The sequence below is a fragment of the Dendrobates tinctorius genome, unplaced genomic scaffold (assembly GCF_039654945.1).
Source record: "Dendrobates tinctorius isolate UK_male_01 unplaced genomic scaffold, ASM3965494v1 ptg000059l, whole genome shotgun sequence".
Classification (NCBI taxonomy): domain Eukaryota; kingdom Metazoa; phylum Chordata; class Amphibia; order Anura; family Dendrobatidae; genus Dendrobates; species Dendrobates tinctorius.
In genome coordinates, this window is record NW_027361727.1 from 20713452 (window position 1) to 20736220 (window position 22769).

General features: G+C 40.2%; 2 protein-coding genes across 3 annotated transcripts in view; one reads left to right on the forward strand and one right to left on the reverse strand.

The window, feature by feature from the left end:
• Positions 1–12439, reverse strand: part of LOC141092411 (embryonic protein UVS.2-like) — a 55223-nt gene extending 42784 nt beyond the window's left edge. Inside the window, exons 1-5 of one of the 2 annotated variants that reach the window (XM_073578546.1) lie at positions 11578–12439; positions 10054–10078; positions 9231–9302; positions 9017–9151; positions 8379–8496 (exon numbers count right to left, since the gene is read on the reverse strand). In XM_073578546.1, coding sequence (XP_073434647.1) covers positions 8379–8496; positions 9017–9151; positions 9231–9302; positions 10054–10078; positions 11578–11736 — 509 coding nt within the window. In that variant the 5' untranslated portion in view covers positions 11737–12439. Of the gene's footprint in view, positions 1–8378; positions 8497–9016; positions 9152–9230; positions 9303–10053; positions 10079–11038; positions 11204–11577 lie in introns of those variants that run through there. The other variant, XM_073578547.1, reaches the window with a different exon arrangement.
• Positions 12440–12468: 29 nt separating this feature from the next.
• Positions 12469–22520, forward strand: API5 (apoptosis inhibitor 5). The gene is made up of 14 exons (XM_073578548.1): positions 12469–12675; positions 16256–16417; positions 16690–16783; positions 16997–17062; positions 18258–18409; positions 18648–18857; positions 18942–19046; positions 19157–19246; positions 19831–20012; positions 20100–20193; positions 20331–20387; positions 20587–20663; positions 21161–21297; positions 21735–22520. Exons 1-14 carry the CDS (start codon positions 12607–12609, stop codon positions 21812–21814), a joined length of 1575 nt encoding a protein of 524 aa, XP_073434649.1. The 5' UTR covers positions 12469–12606; the 3' UTR covers positions 21815–22520.
• Positions 22521–22769: the final 249 nt, after the last annotated feature.

Sequence of the window (22769 nt, forward strand, 5' to 3'; positions counted from 1 at the left end):
TATATTCTTGTACATAGGAGCAGTATTATAGTAGTTATATTCTTGCACATAGGGGCAGTATTATAGTAGTTATATTCTTGTACATAGGAGCAGTATTATAGTAGTTATATTCTTGTACATAGGGGGCAGTATTATAGTAGTTATATTCTTGTACATAGGGGCAGTATTATAGTAGTTATATTCTTGCACATAGGGATCAGTATTATAGTAGTTGTATTCTTGTACATAGGGGGCAGTATTATAGTTGTTATATTCTTGTACATAGGAGCAGTATTATAGTAGTTATATTCTTGAATATAGGAGCAGTATTATAGTAGTTATATTCTTGTACATAGGAGCAGTATTATAGTAGTTATATTCTTGTACATAGGGGCAGTATTATAGTAGCTATATTCTTGTACATAGGGGGCGATAGCATAGTAGTTATATTCTTGTACATAGGGGCAGTATTATAGTAGTTATATTCTTGTACACAGGGGCAGTATTATAGTAGTTATATTCTTGTACATAGGGGCGGTAGTATAGGAGTTATATTCTTATACATAGGGGCAGTATTATAGTAGTTATATTCTTGTACATAGGAGCAGTATTATAGTAGTTATATTCTTGTACACAGGGGCAGTATTATAGTAATTATATTCTTGTACATAGGGAGCAATATTATAGTAGTTATATTCTTGTACATAGGAGCAGTATTATAGTAGTTATATTCTTGTACATAGGGAGCAGTATTATAGTAGTTATATTCTTGTACACAGTGGCAGTATTATAGTAGTTATATTCTTGTACATAGGGGCAGTATTATAGTACCCCAGGGCCAGCCACCACCTTCTTTGACCACTTCACCACCTGGCTATTTCATTTCCTTTCCGTGGACATCCCTACTATCATCATGGGCGACTTCAAAATCCCCATTGACACTTCCCTCTCAGCTGCCACTAAACTTCTATCTCTCACTTCCTCCTTCGGCCTCACTCAATGGTCTTCTACAGCCTCCCACAAAGATGGCCACACACTGGACCTCATCTTCACCCGCCTCTGCTCCCTATCTAACCTCTCTAACTCACCTCTTCCTCTCTCTGACCACAACCTTCTCACATTCTCTTCCCTCTCCACTCCATGTCTACAATCCCCACCCCACAAACTTTCACACCCTCGCAGAAATCTTAAACACTTTGACCTACACTCATTCTCTGAATCCCTCCTCCCTCTCACAGATATAAGTTCCTTACACAATGCGGATGACGCTGCTGCTCTTTTTAACACCACAATAGCTGTAGCTTTGGAATCTGCTGCCCCACTTACACATACCAAAGCTCGCTAAATCAACAGACAGCCCTGACACACCAGCCTGACCAAAGAACTGAGGCGAGCTTCCAGGGCTGCTGAGCGCAGATGGAAAAGATCCCACTCCAACGAGCACTTCATCGCATTCAAACAGTCCCTCACTACTTTCAAGACCACACTCGCCACAGCTAAACAAACCTACTTCTCATCTCTCATATCCTCCATGTCTCACAACCCTAAACTGTTATTCAACACCTTCAATTCTCTCCTCCATCCCCCAGCACCTCCTCCCTCCCCACTCATCTCAGCTGAAGACTTTGCCTCATTTTTCAAGCAGAAGATTGATAACATCAGAGACAGTTTTGGTCAACAACCCACAGAGCCCTTCCTCCCGACTTCCCAGCCCTCCACCTCCAAAACCAACTTCTCCACCATTACAGAAGATCGACTCTCCACTCTACTCTCAAGATCACATCTCACCACCTGTGCACTTGACCCGATCCCATCCCACTTCATCCCAACCCTAACCCATCTCTTCAACCTATCACTAACAACTGGTGTTTTCCCCTCAAGCTTTAAACATGCCTCCATCACACCTATCCTCAAAAAGCCCTCTCTTGACCCATCCTCTGTATCTAGCTATCGCCCTATATCACTTCTCCCCTACGCCTCCAAGCTACTGGAACAACACGTCTACCTTGAACTGTCCTCCCATCTCTCTTCTTGCTCCCTCTTCGACCGCTTACAATCTGGCTTCCGGTCACACCACTCCACTGAAACTGCCCTTACTAAGGTCACCAATGACCTCTTAACCGCCAAAAACAAGCGACACTACTCTGTCCTCCTCCTCCTGGACCTGTCGGCTGCCTTTGACACAGTGGACCATTCCCTATTATTACAGACCCTCTCATCCCTTGGCATCACAGACTTGGCCCTATCCTGGATCTCATCATACCTAACAGACCGGACATTCAGCGTCTCCCACTCACACACCACCTCCTCACCTCGCCCCCTATCTGTCGGAGTCCCACAAGGTTCAGTCCTAGGACCCCTGCTCTTCTCCATTTACACCTTTGGCCTGAGACAGCTCATAGAATCTCATGGCTTTCAGTATCATCTCTATGCTGATGACACACAGATCTTCATCTCTGGACCAGATATCACCTCCCTACTAACCAGAATCCCTCAATGTATGTCCACTGTTTCATCCTTCTTCGCTAGATTTCTGAAACTTAACATGGACAAAACAGAATTCATCATCTTTCCCCCATCTCACGTGACCCCCCCAACGCACCTATCCATTACAGTAAATGGCTGCCCACTCTCTCCAGTCCCACAAGCTCGCTGCCTCGGGGTAATCCTTGACGCTGATCTCTCCTTCAAACCACATATCCAAGCCCTTTCCACTTCCTGCCGACTTCAACTCAAAAATATTTCACAAATCCGTTCATTCCTCAACCAAAAATCTGCAAAAACCCTAGTCCATGCTCTCATCATCTCTCGCCTTGACTACTGCAACCTCCTGCTCTGTGGCCTCCCCTCGAACACTCTAGCACTCCTCCAATCTATTCTAAACTCTGCTGCCCGACTAATCCACCTGTCCCCCCGCTATTCCCCAGCTTCTCCCCTCTGTCAATCCCTTCACTGGCTCCCCATTGCCCAGAGACTCCAGTACAAAACCCTAACCATGACATACAAAGCCATCCACAACTTGTCTCCTCCATACATCTGTGACCTCGTCTCCCGGTACTTTCCTGCACGCAACCTCCGATCCTCACAAGATCTCCTTCTCTACTCCCCTCTTATCTCCTCTTCCCACAATCGCATACAAGATTTCTCTTGCGCATCACCCCTACTCTGGAACTCTCTACCACAACATATCAGACTCTCACCTACCATCGAAACCTTCAAAAAGAGCCTGAAGACCCACCTCTTCCGACAAGCCTATAACCTGCACTAACCACTGATCGACCAAACCGCTGCATGACCAGCTCTACCCTCGCCTACTGTATTCTCACCCATCCCTTGTAGATTGTGAGCCTTCGCGGGCAGGGTCCTCTCTCCTCCTGTACCAGTTATGACTTGTATTGTTTAACATTATTGTACTTGTTTTTATTATGTATAACCCTCCTTACATGTAAAGCACCATGGAATAAATGGCGCAATAATAATAATAATAGTTATATTCTTGTACATAGGGGGCAGTATTATAGTAGTTATATTCTTGTACATAGGGGCAGTATTATAGTAGATATATTCTTGTACACAGGGGGCAGTATTATAGTAGATATATTCTTATACATAGGAGCAGTATTATAGTAGTTCTATTCTTGTACATAGGGGCAGTATTATAGTAGTTCTATTCTTGTACATTGGAGGGCAGAATTATAGTAGATACCAACCCAAATTACAGCTCACCCATGCATAAACTGGGACCACCCTAAAAGCATTACAGCTTCAAGTGTGACATACAGAGATGCTTTTAATCACAGACAAACAATCTGTTAGCATTGCTTATTTACATTGATGAGCCAATTGTAGGTATCACTCAGCCTTCATTAACCTTTGAATAGACGAATGCACAATGAAAGTACAACTGACAAAATGTAATTAACAAAAGAAGAAAACCACTTGAATGTATTCACTGTTCTACAGAACAGACTATAGTGAAGGGCTAATGCCAAATAAAATGAGTTTTCTTACTAAGATCAAAAGGGACACAAGTATTTGGGGAAAATCCAATAAGTTTCCATGTTGAGTGTGCTCTCCACAGCTGTAAGTCTTGTTAACTCTTTGTATTCCTTGCATCCTTAAATAAGGGGTGCTTCCTGTATGTTTGGTAATGCAATGTGCTAACACTTCTGAGATGTTTCTTTTAATTGAGGAGGAGGCATCCCAAATATCTATAAAGTTGTGCTTTTTAAGTTACCAGTAATGCATCCCAGATATTGAAATTATAAAAGGTTGTGCAAGTGATCAGATTCACAATGAAAACAGTATTACAATTGATATGTTGTTTTAATTAAAACATTTTGTTATTGGAAGTAGAGGCAAAAGCATGTTCACATCAAGATATTTTACTACATAAATGTTGTGGACGATCACATTCGCAGTATTATAGTAGTTATATTCTTGTACATAGGGGGCAGTATTATAGTAGTTATATTCTTGTACATAGGGGGCAGTATTATAGTAGTTATATTCTTGTATATAGGGGGCAGTATTATAGTAGTTATATTCTTGTACATAGGGGGCAGTATTATAGTAGTTATATTCTTGTACATAGGGGCAATATTATAGTAGTTATATTCTTGCACATAGGGGGCAGTATTAGAGTAGTTATATTCTTGTACATAGGGGCAGTATTATAGTAGTTATATTCTTGTACATAGGAGCAGTATTATAGTAGTTATATTCTTGTACACAGGGGCAGTATTATAGTAGTTAGATTCTTGTACATAGGGGCAGTATTATAGTAGTTATATTCTTGTACATAGGGGCCAGTATTATAGTAGTTATATTCTTGTACACAGGAGCAGTATTATAGTAGTTATATTCTTGTACATAGGGGGCAGTATTATAGGAGTTATATTCTAGTACATAGGGGCAGTATTATAGTAGTTATATTCTTGTACACAGGAGCAGTATTATAGTAGTTATATTCTTGTACATAGGGGGCAGTATTATAGTAGTTATATTCTTGTACATAGGGGCAGTATTATAGTAGTTATATTCTTGTATATAGGAGCAGTATTATAGTAGTTATATTCTTGTACATAGGGGCAGTATTATAGTAGTTATATTCTAGTACATAGGGGCAGTATTATAGTAGTTATATTCTTGTACATAGGGGCAGTATTATAGTAGTTATATTCTTGTACATAGGGGGTAGTATTATAGTAGTTATATTCTTGTACATAGGGGGTAGTATTATAGTAGTTATATTCTTGTACATAGGAGCAGTATTATAGTAGTTATATTCTTGTACATAGGGGCAGTATTATAGTAGTTATATTCTTGTATATAGGGGCAGTATTATAGTGGTTATATTCTTGTACATAGGAGCAGTATTATAGTAGTTATATGCTTGTACATAGGGGCAGTATTATAGTAGTTATATTCTTGTACATAGGGGGCAGTATTATAGTAGCTATATTCTTGTATATAGGAGCAGTATTATAGTAGTTATATGCCTGTACATTGGAGCAGTATTATAGAAGTTATATTCTTGTACATAGGGGCAGTATTATAGTAGTTATATTCTTGTATACAGAAGCAATATTATAGTAGTTATATTCTTTTACATAGGAGCAGTATTATAGTAGTTATATTCTTGTACATAGGGGGCAGAATTATAGTAGTTATATTCTTGTACATAGGGGGTAGTATTATAGTAGTTATTTTCTTGTACATAGGGGGTAGTATTATAGTAGTTATATTCTTGTACATAGGAGCAGTATTATAGTTGTTATATTCTTGTACATAGAGGGCAGTATTATAGGAGTTATATTCTTGTATATAGGGGCAGTATTATAGTAGTTATATGCTTGTACATAGGGGCAGTATTATAGTAGTTATATTCTTGTACATAGGAGCAGTATTATAGTAGTTATATGCTTGTACATAGGGGCAGTATTATAGTAGTTATATTCTTGTACATAGGGGGCAGTATTATAGTAGCTATATTCTTGTATATAGGAGCAGTATTATAGTAGTTATATGCCTGTACATTGGAGCAGTATTATAGAAGTTATATTCTTGTACATAGGGGCAGTATTATAGTAGTTATATTCTTGTACATAGGGGGCAGTATTATAGTAGTTATATTCTTGTACATAGGGGGCATTATTATAGTAGTTATATTCTTGTACATAGGGGGCAGTATTATGATAGCTATATTCTTGTACATAGGGGGCAGTATTATAGTAGTTATATTCTTGTATATAGGGGCAGTATTATAGTAGTTATATTCTTGTATATAGGGGCAGTAGTATAGCAGTTAAATTCTTGTACATAGCGAGCAGCATTATAGTAGTTATATTCTTGTACATAGGGGCAGTATTATAGTAGTTATATTCTTGTACATAGTGGCAGTATTATAGTAGTTATATTCTTGTACATAGGGAGCAGTATTATAGTAGTTATATTCTTGTACATAGGAGGCAGTATTATAGCAGTTATATTCTTGTACATAGGAGGCAGTATTATAGTAGTTATATTTTTGTACATAGGAGCAGTATAATAGTAATTATATTCATGTATATAGGAGCAGTATTATAGTAGTTGTATTCTTGTACATAGGGGCAGTATTATAGTAGTTATATTCTTGTACAGAGGGGCAGTATTATGGTAGTTATTTTCTTGTATATAGGAGCAGTATTATAGTAGTTATATTCTTGTACATAGCGGGCAACATTATAGTAGTTATATTCTTGTATATAGGGGCAGTATTATAGCAGTTATATTCTTGTACATAGAGGGCAGTATTATAGTAGTTATATTCTTGTACATAGGAGCAGTATTATAGAAGTTATATTCTTGTACATAGGGGCAGTATTATAGTAGTTATATTTTTGTACATAGGAGGCAGTATTATAGTAGTTATATTATTGTATATAGGGGCAGTATTATAGTAGTTATATTCTTGTACATAGGGGCAGTATTATAGTAGTTATATTCTTGTACATAGGGGCAGTATTATAGTAGTTATATTCTTGTACATAGGGGCAGTATTATGGTAGTTATATTCTTGTATATAGGAGCAGTATTATAGTAGTTATATTCTTGTACATAGGAGGCAGTATTATAGTAGTTATATTTTTGTACATAGGGGCAGTATTATAGTAGTTATATTCTTGGAATTCTTCTTGCGGCAGTGCGGGGATGATCCTTCCTTCCTTCCTAAGTGTATGCTTCAACCAGGTCCTGCACTGACCTGTGGATCTGCAGCAGCGGCCATTAATATATGTCTTTCCTTCACTCTCACCAGGTGAGTAGTTTTCTTGGTGGGCAACTCTGTGTAACGTTTGATAAGACCCTATTTGCGTTTTTTGTGTCTCCCTCTTTTCTCTGAGTAATTATGTTTTATAATAGGTAGTGATGGTAGAGCACGGTAAATGTATTCAGTTTACTGACTATATAAGTTGTTAGAACAATAGTCGTAGGGAATAGAAAAGTAATAATCACCTAACCTGTATTTTTGGCAGGACAATCGTAAAATATGTTCCCAAATCAAATAATGGATGAGTGACAAAATTATAGCTACCATCTGTACAACTCTCAAGACTGTGGTTATAATGAGACAGCTTTTATGATCAGCAGGTTCCGTACTTGCTTTTTGCATTACAGGTTAATTATTGTAATAGAACTTTTTTTACTGCTCATGTATCACGTTCCCATCGTCTTATGTGATATAGGGGATTTGTATGTGTTACTCTGGTACATAAAAAAAAACCTCAAAGAGAATGTTTGGGATTACAAAGTCAAAAAAAGCAAACCAGAAAGCACAAAGAAAAATAACCCCTACTATGAGATAAGCCCTAATTTTGGGGGATATATACTACGAGAAGTTTACAGCACTTTAGCACTTTTTGTTGAGACCGAGTGTCTCTCCACTAGGGTTTTTTTTTCTTTTCGGTTATACATGTATGTGTGTGTTTTTCTGTGTATCCTGTTTTTGTATAAGCAGGGTGGTCTAGGGCCTTCTAGGGATTACCAACGTTGAGCGGGGGGCGCCACATCATCAACTAGGGTGCCAACCTCCGCAGTCTGGAAGGGATTTTATTAGGGCCCAGTAGGGTGTGATTAGCTTTTTTGCCCCCTTTCATATGTACATACCTATTCTGACGTTGATTCTGTACTTTGCTATTTGGCTTTAGACCCTCTGGTTTCTAGAAGTTTTCTACTATGATGTTTTAATTATTGAATTAAAAGGTAATTTTTAGGGGTTATCCTTCTTTGTGCTTTCTGGTTTGCTTTTTTTTTGTTGCTCTGGTACATACAGTATTTGTATGGGATGACACTGGCACGGCTTTCATTGGCACCTCAGGCGGTATAAAGTCTATAAGAGATTTTATAAACTAAACTCGTACCCATTTCCAGAGTGGATATTCAGATAGTCCTTCTCTGTGGTCCTTTCCGTAAATCGGATACAAGTTAGGGTTGTGAAGGTCTCGAGGGCGGCCGTAATCAGCTCTTTATTTTCATCACCTGGAAGCACAAGGTGGGAGCAACAAATCTACAATCTGCTTCATTTTCTGCATTGGTGACCTGCATCTGAATCATAGCAGGGTTTTCTTTGACCCAAGGGACTAGATTCCGTTTTTCTGCCATACATCAAAATACTATAACCAAAATCCCCTGACCCATGTGGAGTGGCTTGGTGGTGCCTCAAAGTGGACATTCACCATAAAGCTCCTTTTTTGAAGCTCTGCCTTTGTACAAGATGTTAAAATGTTAATTAATGTCCATGCTTTCTTATCTTGCAACAGTGACATCAGGATATCAAGAATAAATGTTATCACATGTCCCAACTTCATACAATACTCCCCAAAATTAATACATTAGCATACATGGCACATCTCTGTCTGCCTAGTGCTTGGCACCAGTAGAAATATAAAGTACGGTATAAGCCTAAAAATGTATGTGCCAAGTCACTGAATACACTGCAGTGCCCTATGCTAGGCTGCCAGTGCCCCCATTAGCAACACATCACCCCTTTCACACTTACTATAATCAGAGGCCAGACTGTAGGGCACCGTTACCACGCCATCCGCAGATTTTTCCCACAGACAATAGGGGCACTTTATGGCACTGTACCTTGTGTCCATCACAATATCACCATGATACAATTTAACTGTGGAGTCTAAATAACAGAACAGAGCATGTGTGTGATGAAGACACAGTTCTTTCTTTATGCTGTGGAGAGAAAGGACGATAGTTACCTTTGTTGGACCTTAGTATCTTTGTGAAAACATCGTCTATCTCCTCAGCCTCTGTGCTGGTTAACATTGGAGCTGATGGATAAAAATAAATTACATGTTATGCAAAATGCATGTAAATGCAACATTATGGCCTGTAGTGGACCCCCATTGCGGTGCCTCTTCATTAAAACAGTACCGTAACTATTTAATGTGTGACAGTATATAGGACATAACACTGTAGATTAGGAAATCACAAAGAAGGACTTTTAGAGCATATACACTACATGGACAAGAGTAAAAGGACACCTACAGATTACACTATAGGAGATTTTCATACACAGGACGAAAGGGGCTGAATGTATACATCAAAGGGCCAACAAGGTTGGATGTCATTAATAGTGATGAGCGAGTATGCTTGTTATTCGAGATTTCCGAGCATGCTCGGGTGCTCTCCGAGTATTTTGGGCGTGCTCGGAGATTTAGCAACAGGGCCAGATGTTATACAGTGGGGGCAACAAGGTCTAATGGTATACACCGGAGGTAATTGTGCTGGATGTTTTACACCAGTGGTGAGGGGCAGGATGTTATACATCGGGGGGCAATGGGCAATGATGTTATGCACTGGTGGCAATGAGGCCGGCTATTATAGACCTGGAGCAAGGGGCCGGATATTATACACTTGGGGCAACGGGGCCAGATGTTATACACCGGGGGCAACAGGGCCGGATGTTATACGCAAGGGGAAATTTGGCTTGCCGAATAGGTTTCTCTTCCAGGAAAATAGAATGGGTCCCAATATGTGTCGGCACTTAGCTAATGTGGACTATGGATGCCAAGAACTTACCATCTGTTGTCATTCTGTTTTTTAGCTGAAAAGAAATAAAAGGTTATTAGAATAATTCTAACACCAACATTAATCTGCTCCTTGTCTTTTATAAGTAATATACTTTATGTTCTATATCATTTTATGAATTCTGCTTGCTTTCAATGATTGGAGTCCTTGGAAGAATAGAAACCTATATAAACATATAACAAGTTCCAATGCCTGGACTCAGATGTTTTTTTTAATCCACCTGATGTTACACTTGTCATCCATGTGTCCGTTTTTTATATCTGTCTGACTTCAATTTTATACATTCACAATTAGAAAAACAAACAAAAAAAACAAATACGGTATTCTACGTCGACCATGGCAGTGAGTCCTTTAAAGGGAATCTGTCACCGGAAGTTGCAGGCCTATGTAAATGGCTTGGGTCCGGTCCGATGGGCGGTGTTTCTTCTTTTTTTTTCCATCCCATCCGTGGCCCCCATCCGCGCTCTTCTCTGGTATTCTTCTCCATCGTTTGCGCGTGCGCAAAGCAATCTTGATTCGCGCACGCTCAGTATGCTTTGCCCAACTGCTGGCAAAGCCGAAAATCATTACTCCGTATGCGCCGGTACACTATGTCCCAGAAGTATTTCGCTGTTTTCCTGGACATAGTGTATCGGCGCATCCACAGTAATGATTTTCGGCTGCCAGATTGCTTTGCGCACGCGCAAACGATGGAGAAGAATACCGGAGAAGAGTGCGGACGGGGGCCATGGATGGGGTGGAGAAAAAAGAAGAAACACCGCCCATCGTACCAGACCCAGGCCATTTACATAGGCCTGCAACTTCCGGTGACACATTCCCCTTAAAAATTGGTGCCATACAGATAATGGATCAGAGTAGTGAATGAAGCAGCATTTTTTTTTTAGACATGGATCATGGTGAGTCCACTTGCACTTGAGCGTACACTCATCTGAACGAGCCCTACGTCAGTCGCAGATAATGAGGATAAGTTTTCAACCTGTGAATATATAAAAGGAATCTTTTTGCAAACTTAAAGCAAGCAGCGGCGACATCGGCCAGAGTTCTAGGACAAAGTATCCGCGGCACTGGCAGAACTTTTCCTCCTGTCAGATCCACTTATATGTTTCCGGAGGCCTCATCAAAGTCTGCGGCTGCCGATAAGAAGCCAGAGAAAGGTGACTATGTGGTCAGCTCTTATTAACATCTGTCAGCAGCACCTGCTTGTTGATGGTTTCCATTCAGAAACTTAAAAAAAAAAAAAAAAAAACAAATAAAGACAAAACTTATGTTCATTGAGCTTACCCTATATATTTTTCAACAACTTTTAAAAGGGGCACAACATTTCAAGCTTGTCCACAATGCCAAAAATTTCTAATAGGTGTTGGATCCACTTTTTCAATTTCCTTTCCCATAGAAGTGAACGGAGAGGTCCACTAGGTGGTCACAGAAAAAAAGTCCAAAAGTGGAAGCAGCAGCACCCATCAGACTGGAATATCCCTTTAAGTGCTCACATTGCTGAATGGCTTCTGTACTCACCGGAAAGACATCAGTAAATGGTAGAAGTAGGAGGCAGATGAGGACAGGACTGCGCATTGTTCTGTTTCTGTGTAGCAGCTGCGTCTGTCTCCTGGTATATGTACCGGCCTCACCGGCCAGCTGCCAAGGTTCCTCATCGATAAGGATGATGGGAGTCATTACTTGTGCACAATTCTGGAAGACCTTGGTATGAATAAATATCCCGTCATCAAGGTGTTTCCATTGTTCGAGCCATTGGCTATGTTACCTGTGGTGGCATCGGGGAGATTTGGGGCTCAGAATCCCATAATTTATATATGGAGGATCATTAGATTTGTATATTTGTGCCCCCGACCCCCTTACCCCCCCACTGCCGCCTCCATCGTGGCACCCTGCAAATATCTGCTCACAAGAGTCAGGGGGGCTGTCTACGGCTGATGCATGTATTTAGGACTGAAATCTGGTTTTGCAATTCGGTTTTTATTAAAAATGTTGCTTTTTTTTTTCTCAGCACATTTAACAGTTGATGTGGCCTGCGGTCATAAATCAAGCCATAAAAGAGTTAGAATCCCTCCGATTGGATCTTCAAAATAAGCTCACTGATGGTTTCTCAGTTAACTCCTACAATAGAAAGCGCAACACGTGAGACCATAGAAGGCAGACAGAGAAAAAAAAAGTATTATTAAAACTAATTACATAAAGTTATTTTCAGTAAAAAAATAAATAAATGTTTTCAAGGTGGACAACCCCTTAGTAAGGGCCAATAGTAGCCAAATAAAGACCACGCCCCCCGTTACAACCACGCCCCCTAGAAAGACATGCGCATGAGACGCCTCTGAGCGTCACTCAGTGCAGGGAACCCTCCAGGAGGCGCGTGCGCTCTTCGAGCTGTAGTTGGTTCAGGAGCCGCCAGGTGGCGCTGTGGGTTTAGCAGCATAGACGGCGCCGTGATCCGGTCTTTTCCCGCTTCCCCTCTGTCCAGTTGCTCTCTGCGCACACACTGAGGAGATTACCGTCACTGAGAGAACATCGCCGGTGTTAGATACAGACATGCCGACCGTGGAGGAGCTGTACCGGAACTACGGGATCCTGGCCGACGCCAAGGACGACGTGAGCCAGGTAAGAACCGAAACATGGTGCTGCGGGACGTAGGCCTCTGTGTGCGGCGCTCAGGGCCAGTCTTTCGCGGCCTGTACTTTCCCTCCTCTCCTGTTTCCAGGCCTGGTCTCTCGGTGCTCGCCTCTGTGTTTCCCAGGCCCTTCTCCCGCCTTTTCCCCGGGCCTCGTCCTCTCTCTATGCTCCATAATGTGTTCTTCCTCACAGCAACCAATCACAGAGCAGCTTTCCTACGGACAGTGTAGAGTGTGGAATGAAAGCCGAGCTGTTATTGGTTGTTATGGGCAAAAACACTTTTCTTCTTTTAGGCCCCTTCATAAATCCCCCCCCATTATGTTTACATCTTGTGAAGGTTGTGTGCAATACCCGTGATTGGGGGACATGTCACCTCCACATGCTTCTTGCTATTATCCCCCCCCCCAATTGCATTTTAAATGAGATTTCAGCCGGATCGTGCAGCCCTTTAATGAGCAGTAGGCTCACAATCCTGCTGTATATGCTCAGCCGCTGTGTAACCTTTACACTTGTCACTGCGGGCCTCACACACCTGCTCTGATTTGTGGCTTCCTTTTCATGTTGATTTCTTAAGTTTTCTGTATGTACAATAATAAATTATATTGTGGTACCGTGTTAGCCAGAAAAATCAATGTGAATACTTTTCTGCCCAATGATGACAAAAGTATTCTCAGAGTGATACCTTTTATTGGCTAACCAGAAAATGTTTGCAAGCTTTCAGAGCACAGAGGCGCCTTCTTCAGGCAAATAACAAATGGATGAATAAGAAAAAAAGCACAACATTTAAGGGATACTACAGTAGGATATTTGTTCATTAGGTGGGAGGTGTGATGCCTCCTAAAGAGAAGTCAAGGAAATCGAATTAGCATTTTCTTATAGTGGTAAGAAAAAAGTGGTTTGGTACTGAGTTAGCAAGTAGAAAAAAAATATATAAAGTGCTCTCAGTGAGAGAAAAAAAATAGGAATCTTGTCTCAAAAGCTTGCTTTGTAACATCATTCACTATAATTTGTTAGCCATTAAAAGGTATCATACCCACAAGATTCCTATTTTGTTTCTCTCACTGAGAGCACTTTATATATATTTTTTTTCTACTTGCTAACTCAGTACCAAACCACTTTTTTTCATCTTACAAATGGAGAGGCAGTGGGAATGATGTTCTTAGTTGACTGGAGTGAAGTGTGAACTTCCACCAGAAGGACTTCAGACATCTAAGAACATCATTCCCACTGCCTCTCCATTTGTAAGAAAATGCTAATTCGATTTCCTTGACTTATCTTTAGGAGGCATCACACCTCCCACCTAATGAACAAATATCCTACTGTAGTATCCCTTAAATGTTGTGCTTTTTTTCTTATTAATCCATTTATCTTGCCTGAAGAAGGAGCCTCTGTGCTCTGAAAGCTTGCAAACATATTATTTTCTCATTAGCCAATAAAGGTATCACTCTGAGAATACTTTTGTCATCATTGGGCGGAAAAGTATTCACATTAAGTTTTCTGTAGTAATTTTTATGATTTAACTTTTCCCAATCATTCTCATTTATAACATGCTATTAATGTTGATATTGACCACCGCTGTGCCAGGTAAAAACCAAATAGGCTCATTATCAGAGTTTTCTTCCTCCTGGTTTGCATACGTTCTCAGTTTTGCTGTACAAGCCTCCAATGCAATATATATAACCACCGAGCTACTGCATGACCAGCTCTACCCTCGCCTACTGCATCCTCAGCCTTCCCCTGAAGATAGTGAGCCTTTTCGGGCAGGGTCCTCTCTCCTCATGTGCCAGTCGTGACTTGTATTGTTTAAGAATACTGTACTTGTATTTATTATGTATACCCCTCCTCACATGTAAAGCGCCATGGTATAAATGGCGCTATAATAATATATAGCCCGTCATCAGCTGCAGTGTAATACAGGAAATAAATATTATTCCTGTGTCACACTGTTCTATATTATACTGCAGCTGAAACCAAAGATTACTAGAATATATTCAATCTGCCACTCACTTCAGTTGTAATTCCTCGGGTATCTTCTTGTATGATTATAAAGATGGCCACAGTCGGCAATATTAATGCTTTACTTCCTTGAAAAGCCGCATCTGGTAACTCATTTTTGTCCGGGACCTTGCACACTCAATCAATAAAAGGAAGGATCCAGCTCAACGAAATCGTGAAATAAATTGTGATCCTTTATTCACTGGGAAACATGCTTGATAGAGGATTAAAACATCATTATGAACAGTTGATGAAATGCGATATTGGCGCGTTTCGGTCACCAGAAACGCATCGATGTCGCGTTTCATGATCTGTTCACGCTGATGTTTTCATCCTCTATCAAGCATGTTTCCCAGTGCATAAAGGATCACAATTTTTTTTTTACTATTTTGTTGAGCTGGATCCTTCCTTTTATTGATTGCTTCACAGCGTTTCCGTGCTCCGAACTTTAAAGATGTCTAATACGGTGTGCTGAACTTTGTTATACTCAATGCATTTATATCCTTGTAGTAGACACTTGTATAATTCTCCAATCTTCCAGAAACACTTTTCTACTATTTTAAAATGGCTTCCGTAGTGGACTGAACTGGGGCTGTCGGAGCAGATGCCCGGAGCCTGCTTGCTGGGAAGGAAACCTAGACCAGCTCCTAAACCTGGCACTATGGGGGTTATAAAGAGTCCTCTAAAGTAGAGTAATAGTTAAGAGTTTACCGAATTTTTAATACATTTATTAGAAAAAAAAAAGCTTAAAGTGGTTGTCTAGTCTTAGGGTGTGTGCACACGCTGCGGATTCTGCTGCGGTTCCGGCCGCTGCGGGTCCGCAGCAGTTTTTGCTCCGGTGTACAGTACCATGATTCCCTATGGGAATGCAAAACCGCAGTGCAGACGGTGCGGATTTTTCCGCGTGGGTTTTCTGCGGTTTTGAAACCGCAGAAAGAATTGACATGTCAATTCTTTCTGCGGATTCCGCTGCGGTTTGCCATCTCCTCCATTGAGGAGATGCAAAACCGCAAGTCTTTTGACCTGCAGATTTACCTGCGGATTTTGCCAAATCCGCAGCGTGTGCACATACCCCTTATGTTACTGAATAGGTCATCAATATATCATTGTGAGTATCAGACCCGACATCCCTACTGAATAGCTCTTTTCCTGTCCAATGGCAGCCAGATGTAAGCGGAGGATGGAGCCAAACTGCACAGCTCTGCACTCTGCAATGGTTGTTGCTGAGAAGCATGCTTATTTTTGCTATATTTTATGCTGCGTTTCTCCTGTGACATCCCCTCTTCTACATGCCCATGGTTTGGCAGAGATCGGCATCATGTGTCAGGAAGGCTGCATATTGCTTTGTAGCTGCTGTGTTGCACATGACAGCGGTTTCCATTGCTCCTGGATTCGGGGTCCACACTAAGCTAGAAATATCTGAGCACACAATGGTCGGCCGTGGTGCTGCACACGCAGCTGTCGGCTTATACTTGTCTGGTTTTGTTTCCCACCTAGCTTATGGCGCTTCACTTTCTGATTTGTAAAATTTGTGTGAATTAATTATGTATTTCTTCTACATTTTTCTTCATAGCACAAAGCTTCGTATCAGGTTATCCTGGATGGTGTGAAAGGAGGAGCGAAGGAGAAGAGATTGGCGGCTCAGTTCATCCCCAAATTTTTTAAATATTTCCCAGAGCTTTCCGATGCTGCGCTCAATGCTCAGCTGGATCTGTGTGAAGATGAGGAAGTGTCGGTAGGAAATCATCTCTTCTGTTGTTGTTGTGTTTTTGTTTTTTTTTTATCAGTCAATACAAAGTTTCATCTTTAGAATATCTTTTGCGTTAAATGAGTATTGCTGCCACTTTGCCTTAAGGTTATGAACTGTTTGAGAAACTGTGTTGGTTTTAGCTGACATTCCCCCATCGAACAACAATACTTGAGTGTCAGGTCCCCCGTGTTTGCTAGCACAAGAATACCACTACTGTAACTGTTCACCATATTTTCTTTTCTCCTTGTGTCTCTTAGATCCGACGTCAGGCTATTAAAGAACTGTCGCAGTTTGCTACTGGAGAGAACCTGCCCCGTGTGGCAGACATCCTTGCCCAGCTTTTACAGTCAGGTACGTTATAACTTTTCACTGAAGTTACATTGCAAGTTGTGAGTAAAATAACAGATGAAGTTATAGGTTACCTCTCCATACAATGCGTATGGCGTTATGGAAACAGACATGTGTTGTAGTTTATTGTGTTTGTAGTGAAAAGGACTGGAAGCTGGAGGTAATCAAGTTTAACCTTGTGATCGTAATTTTGTATTTTTTTTTTTTGCTTTTCAGACGACTCCGCTGAGTTCACATTGGTGAACAATGCTTTGTTGAGCATATTCAAGATGGATGCAAAAGGTAATTGCACATAAGACTTTTTTTTTCTGCTCTGCTTTATGCGACCCTATAGATTTGTAAAGTAAGAGGTATAAATAAAATATACACTTAGTTTAAAAAGCACTAATCATCAAAATAGCCCTCTTTCTTATTTAATACTAGATATAAAAACTTTTCCATGTGAAAGGCTTGCGCACAGTATATATACCTGACTGTATGCTGAAAGTCACTGTCAGCACTACTATGGCACAGAGGGGATCTATCTGCTCTGAGTAGCGTGACCTTACAGATTATGTACGGCTGCTGCTGGGGACATGGTTTCACTTTAGTTTCCCTTGCTTCTCCATGACGCTTCTCCTTCTGTCACTATTGCTGATCTCTCTTCTGATCAGTGTGTGAAGACTCCAATCACAGCTGTGTGGTAGAAAAACGGAGCGCTCTTGTTCTGTCTTCACATGTTCATTTTAAAATAGGTGTTAAATTCAATCGGTTTTGAATGCTTTGAAAGTCGCTGTATTGCTAAATCAAGTAAATACACACATTTGTGTGTGTATATTTTAAATAAAAGTGGCATTTTACTGATTGGGCCTCTTTGGTCAAAGCATAATCCATTAATCATTGTTCATACACATTATGCCCAGAGTATCCACTATAGGATGGATGTATATGGCAGCATATTGTCAATTGGGCCTCGTTGGACCTTATTGTACTTTCAGTACAGCTTTTTTTTTCTCTTGCATCATGCATTGCTCACCTTCTTGATTTTTTATTTTTTTTATTTTATATATAACTCAAATTCCTATAAGTAAGGCTTACAATTAAATTATTTTTGTAACTGGGTTTAATTAAAAAATGTGCAGCTTTTACCTTCTATAGCCGCTTGCTAGACTGTTTCTTGCTGTCCTGCATAATGAGTTGACTGAGAACCTGTCAGTCAGCCCGCTGTGACACTCTAACAAGGGAGTTGGTAACTCTTATCGATCTTTTTGTGAGCTCCTCTCAGCTGACTTGTGACCACAGACCACATCAAATTTGCATTTTTCAGGAAAAGGCAAATGATGTAACATTTTTATTGAAGTCCAATTTTTGGAATTATTTTTTTTTTTTAGACCGAAACACATGCATCAGAGTAAAAAAAGTCTCCCCAAAGGTGGACAAATCATTTAGGTTTAGAAGCATTATACATATTAAGATGTTTGTTTTCTGTCATACTCAGGCACATTGGGTGGTTTGTTCAGCCAGATCCTTCAAGGAGAAGATATAGTTCGTGAGCGAGCCATTAAATTCCTTTCCTCTAAGCTGAAAACACTTCCGGAGGATGTTATGACGAAGGAAGTGGATGACTTAATATTCTCTGAATCCAAGAAGGTAATTGTATACTCATTGGTAATAAAAGGTGTCATCTAGAGATTGGTTTATTGCAGAGAAGTCATCTGTGCACGATGGGGGACAGTGGTCAGTTGCTCATTTTGGAACATCTTTGCAATATACCAACAATGTCTATCCTGAGACATTACTATGTTGTGCCTCGCAATGAGAATGCATCGACCTGTGCGACTTGGTATTCCACAGCTGTGACTATTATTAATTACGTCTTGTCCCTTAGGTTCTGTATGACGTCACTGGAGAAGAATTCGTCCTGTTTATGAAAATTCTTTCTTCGTTGAAAAACCTCCAGACTGTCAGCGGCAGACAGCAGCTGGTGGATTTAGTGTCTGAACAGGCAGGACTCCAGCAGACACCGCTCAATCCCGCAGACCCTGACTCTGTGGATCGCCTACTCCAGTGTATGCGCCAGGCAGTGCCGCTGTTTTCAGTAAGTGCGCTGCTGTGCCCAACAGGTTTTCTGACTTCCTGATGAGTATCTCTGCAATTAATAATTCCGACTTTCCCTTTGTAGAAAAACGTTCACTCCACAAAGTTTGTGACCCATTTCTGTGAGCATGTTCTACCAATCCTGAGCACCCTGACCAGTCCAGCCGAGGGCATCGATGTCCAGTTGGAGGTAAGTACTAACTCCAGTGATTGGCTGTAGTCAATTCTGTCTAGATTGCAGTGTAAAGTGAAGTGTGCCCTTTATAATTATGGAATGTTTGTTTGTTTTTTTTTCTTAAGGTATTGAAGCTCTTGGCTGAGATGAGTTCCTTCTGTGGAGACATGGACAAACTAGAATCGAACTTGAACAAGCTTTTTGAGAAGTTGCTGGTATGTACTTAAAGTCCTCTTTACGCAAGAGGGTCTCTTCTATACCTTTTTTTTCTAATTTTTTTCGCTTCCTTTTCTAAAAGACATTGAGTTTAGGACTTTACTGACCTTAATGGCCAATGGCTGCCCGATTTCAAAAAAAATTATTTGTATTGCACGAACATATTCCACAGCAATTTTACAATTAAGCAAATGAAAGTAAAAGGTACAAAACAGACAAAAGAAAAAGGAGTTTACAATATAGGTGAAAGAGTTTAGAATCTGCACATAGTCCATAGAAGCTGAAGTATTTTATTTGAGTCATTGGGAATGGAGGATGTCCGTAATTTAATTCTCATGGTGTTTAAAAATTCCCTGTGTTTTTTTTTTTTTTGTTTTTTTTTTTATATATTGGGGATTATGTGTCTCTTCAGACGTTCTGCTATGACTGTATATAAAAATAAAGGATTAAAAACATTGTCATAAAGTCAAAGGGAAAAATAAATAGTTCTACTCTGAGGTATAAGGACCAGACAAAAGACAGGACTCTTGAAATCAAATTTGTCCCTTCTTTGTTCTTTACACCTTTTTAAATTTATTTCCAGGAGTACATGCCTCTTCCACCCGAAGAAGTAGAAAATGGGGAGAACTCTGCAAATGAAGAGCCCAAACTTCAGTTTAGTTATGTTGAATGCTTACTCTTCAGCTTCCATCAGCTTGGAAGGAAAATGCCCGACTTTCTGATCGGCAAAGTCAATGCAGAGAAACTGAAAGACTTCAAAATCCGGTCAGTTTTGAATCACAAGATGGGTCTGAATTTAGAAAGTTAAAGTGGGGGATGTCACCTTTTCTAATGGAAATGTTTGCTTTGCAGGCTACAGTACTTCGCCAGAGGACTCCAGGTCTACATCAGGCAGCTCCGCTTGGCTCTGCAGGGCAAAACTGGAGACTCACTAAAAACAGAAGAGGTGATTTTTGTTTCTTGCAAACTTGTATGGTTGTCTCCCTTAATAATTACTAATAAATTGACAAATTATCCTGATTCCCCCTTTGAAAATTGTATCCATGTCCTCATACCTTGTCTATTATGTTCTTATCTTTGCAGAACAAGATCAAAGTGGTAGCCCTAAAAATAACAAACAATATTAATGTGCTGATCAAGGTAAGCCTATGATCCTGTTGATTATATATGCAGATCATTGTTCTTCAGAACTGCTTATGCATCATTTTACTATATTTTAATTGCATGAAAGCAAAGAAAAAAATGCCATTAGACCCTTGCTAGAAACCGAAAGATTTAAAAAAAATTTCTGCCATCTGAGCTTTGTCACATGTCCTTATAATTGAATGTATTCCCTTAGGATCTGTTCCATAACCCTCCATCCTATAAGAGCACGGTGACTTTGTCTTGGAAGCCAGTCCAGAAGACAGAATTCGGGTGGGTATGACAGTGACTGGCTGTTTTATTTTTATTGATTTTCTTTGTATCTTTGGCTATAAGTAGTGCACCTTATTCTTCATGTTAGACTACATTGCTGTATGCCCGTATCTCCGTCACAGTTCTACTGCCATGATGGCGAACAATGTAGTTCTGTGTGGTTTTTTTTCATATGCAAGCACCAACTAGTAAAAAAACCAAGCATCCTTGTTTTATTTGGTATCTCTTGCTGGTGATGATGGCAGTCGCACTGCACGAATGATGCTTAGTCTTCTGTACATAGTGTTCTAAAGGCTGGATATAATCTAATCGTTGCCCGTGGCATAATATCTGGGTGCCAAAACGAGGGTATCTATATATCTTGTTGGCACCCGCAGTGTCAGATCTCACCTGAGTGATGGCGACATGGGATCCCATACTATTTTGTTAACTCCTATTTGTCTTTAGATTCTACACTCCGATATGTGAGGTTTTAAAGTATTTTCTACCTTTTTCAGACAAAAGAGGTCAAGTGAAGACACTTCATCTAGTTCCCCGCCGAAAAAAATAATTGCAGGACCAAAGAGAGATTCCAGACAGATCTACAATCCTCCTAGTGGAAAATACAGTGGAAGCCTGGGAAACTTCTCTTATGGTGAGTATCATTTATCAACATGTGATGTGTATACAGCCAGCTCTTGCACTTAAATGACCCTTCACCAGGTGAAATTGGCCAGTTTTTACTCTTTCTTCCCTCTGCTCCACCGTACAGTTATGGTCCTTTGTATTTAGTGCTACTTTTGATGAACTTTGCCAAGGGGTTACAGGTTAATAATGCAGAGCAGCCTAAAGAGACACCCCTGAGGATCCTGTGCACCATGTCTTCTTTAACACTATGTGAAACGACCATTAAAAAAATAGTTGCTGCTCAAGAAGTGCTTTCTATTGCATCCAATGTTGTTCATAAGCTATCTCTTTGAATCCAGCATTGTATAGAAATCTTGAAAAATATTTTAAAGCGGCACCTTAAAATATAAAGCATCGGTATATTCTGACTTTGATTCCTAACTATTTGATATTTTCATCTTGCAGAGCAAAGAGGAGGATTTCGCGGAGGCAGAGGGAGAGGTTGGGGAGGACGCGGGAATCGCAGCCGAGGCAGAGTTTATTGATGTGCAGCCGCTAGAAAACTACCTGCAGTAATCGCTGTAGTAAGGATGGACTGCTGATCACTCGCCAACGGCAACAGACTTTTTAACATGAAAAGCGTTCTTTATACCTTTGTATGTACCTACCGTTTTTTGTATACAGATGTTGCTGCACATCCAGGATCCAGAACTGCCTCATGTGCAGAACTGCTAATACTCGCTGAATAAGACCAGAACTCTAGAATTTACCTTATGGCTCTAGGACATTCACCTGAACTTTCCAGTTGTTTTTGACATCCATGATTCAAGGGGGAGTGCAGAAATCCTTTTAAATCAAGAAATTAACTTCCATACATATGGGGGGGTTTATTGCCAAAATATGCCTTCATCACAAGGATCCGTTGCATAAGGAACCGCAAGATGTCTCCTTCCATCTCACTGTTTGGTTCTATCCAATTTAATTTTTTATTTAATTTATTTTACGGCAAAGCTGCGGCACATCAGAAGTTTTTTGCCCCTCTCCATCAAGCTATGTTTCTATTTTAATTTTTTTTTTAAAATTTTTGAGGGTATAATGTATTATGTACCTATCATGACTGTGTATACGAGAGCTTGGAAGTATTTCTTTCGTACTTGTAATTTTGCCTTGGAAATTTTTCCAGATGTGCTACCGCTGTGTGCTGTTTTTGTGTTTATAAGTGGGAAAATACCATTTTGGGCTTTGACAAGAGCTGTTTTCTGTTTTTCTTACAATGGCTTGAATTTGAAACCTAATGTTCAGGTTACCCGGCGCCATAAGCACTCATGAAACATTCCAATATTAAAATCAGTCCTAGGCTGCTGCATGAAATGTCTTTACTGCGAGCCACGCTTCCGGTATGACTCATTATACGTGTCCATCTGAAGCAGGGACCACACGTGCAGTTTTTGGTGCATTTTTTTTTTTTTTTTTTTTTTTGAGCTTAAACCTTATAAAATT